Source organism: Mercenaria mercenaria, chromosome 4 (assembly GCF_021730395.1).
Source record: "Mercenaria mercenaria strain notata chromosome 4, MADL_Memer_1, whole genome shotgun sequence".
In the NCBI taxonomy this organism is placed as follows: Eukaryota; Metazoa; Mollusca; class Bivalvia; order Venerida; family Veneridae; genus Mercenaria; species Mercenaria mercenaria.
The window spans coordinates 6205203-6216249 of record NC_069364.1 but is presented as its reverse complement, the minus strand read 5'-3'; the positions used below and the strand labels follow the sequence as shown (position 1 = coordinate 6216249).

General features: G+C 34.1%; 1 protein-coding gene across 1 annotated transcript; it reads right to left on the bottom strand.

Moving 5' to 3' along the window:
• Positions 1–9203: 9203 nt before the first annotated feature.
• LOC123552636 (class E basic helix-loop-helix protein 23-like) lies at positions 9204–9932 on the bottom strand. Its single transcript, XM_045342380.2, has one exon. It carries the CDS (start codon positions 9930–9932, stop codon positions 9204–9206), a length of 729 nt encoding a protein of 242 aa, XP_045198315.2.
• Between the last annotated feature and the right edge of the window lie 1115 nt (positions 9933–11047).

Sequence of the window (11047 nt, the reverse complement as noted above, 5' to 3'; positions counted from 1 at the left end):
ATTGACCGTTTACCCGTAGAGTTAAGTTACCAATCAAGCAAGTGCTCGTATGAACTTCGCCTGTTTACTGATCGAGTTGTAATCAAGTGAGAAATGCTTACACGATTATTTCCTACTGAGCAGTGTTCACCTGATCGTTATATAATGAGCATTACTAAATGAGATATGCACACGAAACAATACCCAGGGAGCAGTTGTCACCTTGGGTTCGGTCCAGTTATATCATACCTTACTATGCGCTGGAATATTTTAATAACAGAATATGACACTTAATTAAATGGAAAGGCAACGTTATTTTGTTGTTAATTCCATCTGCTGGGATTTCTTTAATCATTTAAATAATGATTTAAAGAATTGAAAGAATTTTCAAAATCGATTTAAAAATGAAAAAGTTATGAGCATTTAAAATTGATCAAAATGGCGGCCATTTTGTTTCCATGGCAACAAAAAACAAAATGGGCGATTTATTAAATTTCTAGACACATATTTGAATTGTATTTACTTATTTCTGGAAAATAATTATTCTATTTTTTTCAGCTACAATGAAAGATATTACCATGTTTTACATCTTACACTTAAGAAACATACAAAAGCAATCTATTTAAAAGGGTATTTGCTAAATAAAGAATTCAGCAGTGTGTAAATGACGTCATAAACACACAAAATGGCTGCCTCCATGATCAGCCATTTTCTTAAATTTCAAACTGCCATATCTTTTTCAATAGTGGTCCGATTTTAAAAATTCTTTCAGCTTTATGAAAGGCTTGAGGATGGCTTTCATAAGAAATCAACTTATGATCAGTCTTTCCTTGGCCTTTAGGTGTTGTTCCGCATATTTTATTTAAAGACCAATTAAAACTCTGTCTTCGAAGAATCTGTTTATAGTTCTTCCGGGTTTTGATTATTATTATTATTTAATGGTTACAGACCACCAGCCGCTTTCTGGTAGACTTCAATCATAACATGATGGCAAGTACACCCTTCCCTAAATTGAAACACATATTTTACAAGAACTATCCTAGTTCCACCAAAAACAATGACGAAAAATACATGAATAGTGATACTATATTTGATTATTTTTCAAATTAATGATATGACCCTATGTTTACATCAATGGCATGGCAGGGGAAAACAGTTTCACGAAACTTTTTTCATACACACCAAATGTACCAAGTATTGCCAAAATTAATGTATTAAAAATACTGCATAACACAGTAAAAATGTTCAGTTTTGAAAGAAAAACATGCACCTCTTGGATTTGTTTACTTTACTAACCTTATTCCCGATTACCTAAGCTTATTCCTTGTAAACTGCCTTCATTGTTTGGATTTGGTGGTCTCTGTCTAATAATTGGTTCCGAAATACTTTTGTATGATTTAATTCATTTAGATTTTTCAGGAATAAAACTTTCAAGAGTCTCATGCATCGCCATCTCCACTGATATCCTTTTATAAGCGAATTTCATATCAAGTATGAAGATTACTTGTTACCAGGGTAGATTCAAATTTATTGAAATGCATCAGTTCATAACACTCAGTGTAATTAAATGTTTTAGCTACTAAAATTTCATGTTTGTTTGTCTATGTCCCTTTAAGTAAAAGATTCATACAAATTTGAAACACAAGACATTCTAAAAGTAATTCATATGATATTGAAAGAAGGAAAATAGTGATATTTAACATTTTTTCTGCTTATTTCGGTTTTACACTTATCTGTATAAGTCTGCGTTGTTGATATTTTAATCCTTACCCTGCTAAATTTCTATAATGAACTTGTCTGTCTTTGAATTTGGACAGTACCATTAACTTTTAAAAGTGGCGCTTACCAAAAAGATACTGACTGAATGGCGAGCAGTGCAGACCATGATCAGACTGCACGCATGGATGTGCAGGCTGATCTTGGTCTGCACTGGTCGCAAAGGCAGAATCACTTAAGGGTTAATGATATATGCATACGTTTTCTAGAATAACATTAAACTGTTTATATCCTAGGGCTCATGTTTCCATGGTAACGCATTTTCTGTCATTTTAAGCAACCATGTATGATAACGGGTGTTTCGGCGGTTTCAGTTCCATTTTGTTTATACATAAACACTATACTTGTTAATATGTGAGCAGATTATTTCTTACTCTAGAAATAAAATGTTTTGAAGCTACATGAAATGGGAAAGATCAATCTATTTAATACGTATTTAAAGAAATTAAGGAAAAAAAAGCAAGATATATGATATTTTAAACATCCCCTTTGCCTTGTCTACTGATAACTTCCATGTACGATAGGACACAATGTTTTGCTCATACTCAAAATAAACTAAAAAGTGTTGAATAACCATATTTTCTTCTTCTAGCAATATGAATTACCTTTAGGGGGTTCATGTACTTCAAATAAAAAAATTTACTTGCAGGGATTGAGAAACACAAGCATGATATTTTAGCAGCTAAAATATTTAATTACATGAGTTACATCTGAATGAATTTGAATCTACTCTGGTTACAATGTAGCATACATACTTAAACTTAGAAAATTACCATACAATTGTCATTTGTAGGACAAAGTGTACTAAAAACATAATGATATAACATATTTACAAAAGAAACAGTTTTCAAAACTTTGTATTTGAAATGAAAAAATATGGAGATGGCTATAGAGGTATACGAAACAAAGCTCGGTACAAAGTAATGATGATCTGAATGGCTAGGCCTACTATTGACATTTTTCACTTGAAGTCAGAATTTTATTACAGCCAGTCCACCAAGTTAACATAATGTGTCATAATTTCAGGTCCATCGATTTTAATTATTGTAGGACTGTGATACTCCTCGCGCAATCTGTCGTCTGCTTGACACAATAAGCTTGTATCTGGCGCGTGCCAGGGTATCATGTTTCCCCGGAGGTCAAGAAGCCCTCAATGTAACAGGATTGTACCAATGCGGTCGCCATTGATTTGTAACTTAAATACTATTAGTTTGCGTAATGCGGTTTTATATATCAAACAGTTGCGGGCGAATGTCACTTCACATATTGAAAACGCACAATGAAACGAACGGTACGCATTATCATGTGCTATACTTTCACATCTCGTTTAATCTAAATTTGTTTTCAATCAATTTGAAAGCTATCACAATTATGCAGTCCATTCGTACAGAAGCAAATAACAATAATCTAAACAAAAAGTGCTGCAATGTTGATGTCGAATCGTACACGAGACCAACACAATTTGCCCAGAATCGTTACGAAAAGGTTTCTTGTCAACAGCAGCTTTTTTAATGGTACGATGGTGAAATGTCGATGTAATATCGCGTTTTCATCAGCGTACCATCGCGTTTTCACCATCGTGTCATCGTACCATCGCGTTTTCATCATCGTAACGTCGCGTTTTCACCATCGTGTCATCGCGTTTTCATCATCGTACCATCGCATTTTCACCATCGTACCATCGCGTTGTCACCATCGTACCATCGCGTTTTCACCATCGTACCATCGTACCATCCGGTGGTCATGCGCAGTGGTACAGTATATGTGTCAGTAAAATACAGGCTTGATATAATCTCATTTTCACATTGTACTATGTACCTTCTTCATCCTAACAAGAATAAGCTGAGTTTGAATAATACCATGTGACTATTACACCAAGCTTTTTATTTACATGCATACATAAAATACAAAGGACGTGGCCTTGAAGATTTTACAGTTTAAATGAACTATGAGCACTGAACATTTTATAAACATTTTGCAAAACAGCAGAATCTAAATGGTAAATTTCTACTCACAAAATACATCGAGATACATTCATTTATTGTTGACAAAAATACAAGTGTACGGGGACTACGCATTTTTAACTGGAAGGCAATGGTACGATGGTGAAAACGCGATGGTATGATGGTGAAACCACGATGGTACGATGATGATAACGCGATGGCACGATGGTGAAAACGCGATGGTACGATGGTGAAAACGCGATGGTACGATGGTGAAACCACGATGATATGATGATGATAACGCGATGGCACGATGGTGAAAACGCGATCGATGATACGATGGTGAAAACGCGATGGTACGATGGTACGATGATGAAAACGCGATGGCACGATGGTGCGATGGTGAAAACGCGATGGTACGATGATGAAAACGCGATATTACATCGGCATTTCACCATCGTACCATCGCGATTTCATCATCGTGCCATCGCGTTTTCACCATCGTACCATCGTTGTTTCATCATCGTGCCATCGCGCCATCGCGTTTTCGTCATCGTACCATCGTGCATCGTGGTTTAGTATTAAATAAAAAGTCACGATTGTCAAAATGGAACACCGTAGATTGGTTAAACCACTGGCCTTCCGCAAGTCATGAGAATGGCAGCCTCGTACGAAAGAACTTATATGTGTATACTTTCTGCGACCCCAACCACTCGGCCACGGAGACCCCTGCATTACATATCTCGAGGCGTATAACTTAACTATGTTGAGTGGTGGTCTAGTGGATAAGGTGTCGGCCGCTCAATCCATGGGTCGTGGGTTCGAGTCCCACTGGGGTTACGACCATGTCTTCTTATATGACACCAGTACTGGTTTTCCCAGGAAGCGGACCCGAGAATGGTTCCAATAAGCATGAAGTTTTCATCACAATCGAGCTAAAACAAATAGGGTAAACTATTTAACTATGTCAGGCATACGACATACTACTGTGCGTACGATATAATTCACTAGCACCTTTCTGATGAATGAGTATGTCGTTCGCACCGGATAGTTTATCGTAAGAACGGCACTGAAAACTACTTTCAGCTTCCTTAACAAACTATAAAATAAATATTAAAGACGCTCGCTGCAGTTTCTTGTATGAGAGATAGGGCAAAAAATTCTCAATAATAGAATTTGTTAAAACTTTGTATATGAACACAGTCTCGTGTTAGAAACAGAAAAATGCCAAAACATAGGTCACCGTGCTTGTTTAGGAGTTTTCTGCCCTTAAAACTGGATTTTTCTTCAAACTGACATATTCAAGGACCGATAACTCCTGAACAAGCATTGCGACCTTCGATTTTTTTTCCATAATTCTGTTTCTAACATTACACTGTGTTTATATACAAAGTTTGAACAAACTCTATTATTGGGATTTTTTTACCCAAAACTGCCGCAGCCGTCCTTAACTATGTATAAACTTAATTTATTTCGACCTGCATGGTTTATTTTCTGTGACTGACAATCTTCAATAAAGGTACCAGTTTCGGTCAAAATTACAAACGGCACATTCTATGACAGCTTAAGTCCTTTCTTAAAATTCTGTTACATATTTCAGTAATGCATACATGTTAATACAAACACGCTATAGTAGTATTGCCCTTCAGTGGTTGTAAAACTGAGATTTTCTTTAAGTCATTTTCTGTTTATTCATTTGTACTCGATATAGTGACAAGAATAAACATTTCATTAAAAGATTGCATCAACAATGTTCATGGACATGTTTTTGTTCGTAGATAATTTGATGGTACCGTGTAATTATATGCAAAAGCGATCTTTGTATCCGAATTATCCGTCACAACAGATGCAACTGTCATTATTCTCGGACAATACACATTACAGCACCCAGCAAGAAGCCTTTACGCTTCATTTGAATTCATATGATAAAAATCTGGAATTTTGTCACGTGAATTTAAAAGATCGGCGCATTTGAACGTATTCGATACACCAGAGGCGATTTGTTTCAAATTAAATTTCACGCAGATTTGAAGGGTTCAGTTCAGAACTCATTTTATACAAGCAATGCCTTTGTGAAAGTGAAAAAAAGAAGACATATTAACACATAGGAAATTACCTTCACATTTAAAAAAAATCCCGTTAGTCGGCTGACAATATAAGACTTTCACCTGGTAATACCAAGCAAGCGATGCACTACTTTCATAATGGCGACAATAGGCTTTTCCAATTGACAATTTAATTGTTTTACCAAAGAAAATACCATATGGCATAATATGCAAACACCACTTGGAAGACTGAGATATACCTGTTGTACAGAGACGGCCGTTCTGTGGTTAAGTTGCTAAGAATTTTGTCTATTTGGAAATCAATTTTAGGTCTATCTCCTAGCCATGGGAAAAAAAACACAAATATATATTTTGCGAAAAACAGTTGTTTTATTTTTTCTCTTTTTTTCAGGGACTATAGTTATTATTATTCAGAGTGGGACACACCAGTCTTATATAAAGGCGTTTTGGAGTGCATCTGGTTTTTTAGTTTTTTTTTTTTTTTTTTTTTTTTTGTTGTTGTTGTTGTTGTTGTTGTTTTTTTTAGTCCTAGTCAGCAGTGAATTCGAATATGATCATATGTACAACGTAATCTAAACCAGTCTCTTTTGCGAATAGTATAGCATTCTTGGGCTATTTTAACTAAAGCGATTTGATATAATTATTTTTGGTGCAAGTTTCCGCCTTAAAATACGTGATCATATGCATAACTTCTATATGTTACTTCTATTATTGAAAAAAAATAATGGTGGTGTGGGAATAAAAACATCCAAAATTTTACTATGTTTTTGCATTTACGGAATATGTGAATAAAGGCTGCAGCTGATTTCATGACGTGATACAAAACAGTCTTTGCCTGGACATTCATAAAATGTTTTCTCCAAAGAAATATAAAGGGCGATATGCAGTATTTTTATCTAAAACATTAAAATAAACGGAAAAAAATCTAAATACAAACAATTTAATAATATATTAACCGTATAATTTAACAACTGACTAAGTTTGATCACTGTCACGGCATTGTTCTTCCTGGTCATTAACAGAGATGTTTTTTTTTTTTTTTTTTTTTTTATATATATTTTCGTTGGGTTTCGTTGGGTTACGTCGCCAAACACAGCTATAGATCATATGGCGACTTCCCAGCTTTGATGGTGGAGGAAGGTGCCCCTCCGTGCATTATTTCATTACGAGCGGGCACCTGGGTAGAACCACTGACCTTCCGTAAGCCAGCTAGATAGCTTCCTCCTATGAAGAGTTCAACGCCCCGATTGAGGCTCAAACCCAAATCGATGAAGGGCAAGTGGTTTCAAGTCAGTGGCCTTAACCACTCGGCTCCTATTAACAGTTGTGGTATCGGTTGTTAAGTTATCTAAGTAAAACGAATGATATTAATTCTAAATTACTTAAATCATATACTGAAAAAAAGCTAACCGGTCTTTTACTATTTTGCCATTTTTTTTAATGAAAGTACTTTTTTGAAATTAAAAATACGTTTCAGTTCAATTTTGTCGAACTACGTGAAGATATAATTTTATTAATTTTACTACCACGTCCCGTTTTAAATTTTTACAAGAAAATGGCTACATATCACATGAATATTAAATTACTTTTTTGATAGGGCACGACAAAGATATTATTTTGTTTTTGTGTTCATTTTCTTCTCTTAAAACGTTTTTCGCTAGTTTCTAAATCCCAGACATATAGTGCATATCTTTGACTGGTTGAAGACGTAATATTATTACATTTATACAATGACACAGTTTGATCTTATTGAAATTTTGAAATATCATCATCAACATTATTATTCTGAGGGTGTGCTAAATTTTTTTTAAATGTACTTTCAGTAATATCCAAGATATTGACAAAATAATAAATTGCGGGTTAGCTGTTTTGTTCAGTATCTTCGGTCTTCTCAGTTTTAATTTAAATACTAATTATTTAATATATCCCAAAACAGTGATTTGTCGTTCGATAAAATCGATGTTTGGAGCTCAGATCCGAAGCAATTAGTGATATAATAATACACATCTATCATAATTTTATACTCCAGAATCCTCTAGAAAACAAATTAACACAACATTCATCAGTAAATAAGGTGCTGCCGGAAGTATCATTGTAGTTTCAATTTTGGATGCAGTTTATCCCCATGTAGTAATTTGTTTACCTTGGGAGAAAATAAAGTCATCTGTCTGTCTGTCTAAACCACATGCAATAATTTTATTCAAGAGCAAACCACTGTTTCCATTCTAACTATTATGCACCTGAGTGGATCCGCCGCTATATGACGTCTTAACTTTGATGCACAGTGTATTGTTGCATGATAACACACAATTTTAGTCTTTTTTTGTTTTGTAGGAAAAACAAATCGGATCGTGTTAGAATATTTAAAAAAAAAATAAACATGTAGAGTATTGTCCATATATCAAAATATTGTCGTAAAGTGACCGCGGCGACGTCAGTATTATAAGATTCGTCCATATTTCGTATTTTTCACCGATATGTCCATGATTCAAAATTTGCACGTAATTTAAAGGCAGGCCGGGAGGAAGCGGTTTATCCACTTCATGAAATATCAGCGGAATGTTTTTTGTCCGGAAGGGGTTTCGTCCGGCTCCAAAAAAATACAGTAAGTTTATTCCGACAGTAGCCACTGGACAAAGTACTTAATACCAGATATATATATATGATTGATTTTTATTTTATTGATATCATTTTCATATTTTTAGTGATATGTTAGATTCCAGGTGAGTTTTTAGTTAAATATTTCTGTCAAGGCCATGTTATGTAAAAAAAAATCTTGCTAAATACATATATAAAAGAAATTTGTACTTGGCCTTTGTAGAAATTATTAATATTTAAAACCTCACGTGGAATCTAACACATCACAAAAATTATGAAAACAATATGGATAAAATGGAAATCAATATTTGGAAAAAATGAATCTAATACCGAGTAGAGTTTGCTTATACCTGAATAAAGTAAGAACATCACAGAATCAAACAAAACACAGTTCATTTTCATTATTTCAATTAAAGAATGTTAACCAAAAAACAAGTTTCAGTAACAGTATATTCTTTATTGTAACGTGCTACATTAAAAATACAAACAGTAACTTGTTGAAATAACAAAGATATAGAAAGAAAAAAGACAGATGGACAGCCAGACAGAAAGACAGACAGACTTAAGAAATAATGAAAGAACGATATAAAGGCAGATGTGAAAAACGAAAAAAAAAGAAGAAAGAAAGCAAGAAAAGCAGGCAGACAGACAGACAGATAGATAGATAGATAGACAGACAGACAGACAGACAGACACATATAAAGAAAGTTTACACGCTTGATCGAATGATTGTCAAGAGTATCATGTATGTTAACAAATCCAACTAAAAACAGGTAAAAGACGCGAAAAATATATCAACATCCATACAGTAACTAGCACAAAATTGTCTCTAGTCTATGATTTAGCAGGATTTTTTCCAGTCTGGTTTCGGTAAGGAGGCGAGTGACACTTGACAAAAGTTACACGGACAGAGCGGAGATACATGTCCATGTGCGCTTGTCGTCTGCTGAACTGCCGAAACTTTGTACGGTGCGTATAACGAATTCAGTTGGGCAAAGGTCGGAAGCTGTTTTGGAATGTCATTACTCAACACCGGATGTGATGCCGTTAAACCGGCACTGAATGGTGTAAGCGCTGAAACTGAAACTGATGCAGGAGATATTCTTTCCGGAGAAATGGCACTTGGAACCGGTGCTACGGGGATGTTCGTCGGTGATGTTTGTTTCATTGATATATCTGTTACTAGTTTTCTCATTTCATCAAGAGATTTGTTCAACATCACTATGTAATTCCTTGCAAGAATTAATGTTGCCATTTTTGATATTTTCTTTACAGAAGGTCCATGCGAATATGGCAAAGTCTGTCTTAAACTGTCCAAAGCTGAATTCAAATCATGCATTCTTTGACGTTCTCTACAATTGACGCGCAGACGAACGTCCTCCGGAACACGTGATTTATGACGTCTGTCGTATTTCCGTATATACGGTGGACTGATCGATTTGTCGTCGTCAGAGTTTTCGTCATTTTCGGAAAAACTCTGATTGAAGGATTCAGTGTCAGTATTTTCAACTGTGTCGTCTTCGCCGGCACTCTTCTCAAGCAATTTGTCAATGTTGTAAGATAGCGACATGATTAGGTCTTCTCTTTGCGCTTCCTGGAATGACAGAAATAAGTGTAACAGTTATAAAATGTGTTCCTTTTTCAGCATAAATTTATAAAACAGGCTGATAAGCGGTCTAATTAAAGGTTTTAAACTAAGATACCCTGACGATAAAAAACGTTTCTCTAATTATGTACCTTTTTGTTATTTCCTGTTTTTATTTTATCCAAATAAAGAGTGTAACAATATTCTTAGTGTGACATTAAGAGACATTATGACTCAATAAATAAATAGATAAATAAATAAGTAAATAAAATGGCTCAATTGCGTTACGTTAACAGTGCTACAGTCAAGATGATAAGATTAAATGTTTACGTGTACTGGAATTGAATAAAATGAGTTTCAGTAATTTTCTTGAAGTACCTACATAACATGCATAAAAATCAAAAAAAAAAAATCCAGATTTTTATTCTTATTTTTCACATAAATTTCAAATTATACGTATAACACGCAAACACGCATATTCGCCGATGAAAAAAGTTATTCTAAAGATGATTAGCAAATAAAAATCTTGATTAATACTTTTTAGTATTTTTTTATTATATATTTTTCTGACATATTTTAACAAAATAGGAAATTTCTTGAATTTGAACTTTATATACGAAATGGTGGAAAGTTACCAAGATATTAAAAACAAAAGTATTATTGGCTGTACTGGAACAAAGTTTTAATAAATGCATAGATAAATCAAAAAATGGTAGAACATCTAGTATTGAGAGATAACCTTTTTGAAAATTGATTGGTGGAAGTAACTGAAATAACCGAATAAAAATTGCTTATTCTAACTGAATATTTAGGAAAAATCATAGATACAACATCATCGTATTATATAAATGCTAATAAAATTAGAAAAATATAAACATGTAAGATAATGTAGAACAAACTACAGAAATTAAGATAACTATATGAAAATAACACATACCTTTTAAACGATAATTTGAAATATATCTAATGTGTATCGCTGTCGATCGGTTGTTTGATACTGAAGAAAGCAATAAAATATTTCATCAACAAATAAAATCCTGTGTCCCTCTTTAGATATGACAGATGTTTTAATCAGGAATCACACCTCCAAAATGTATCGG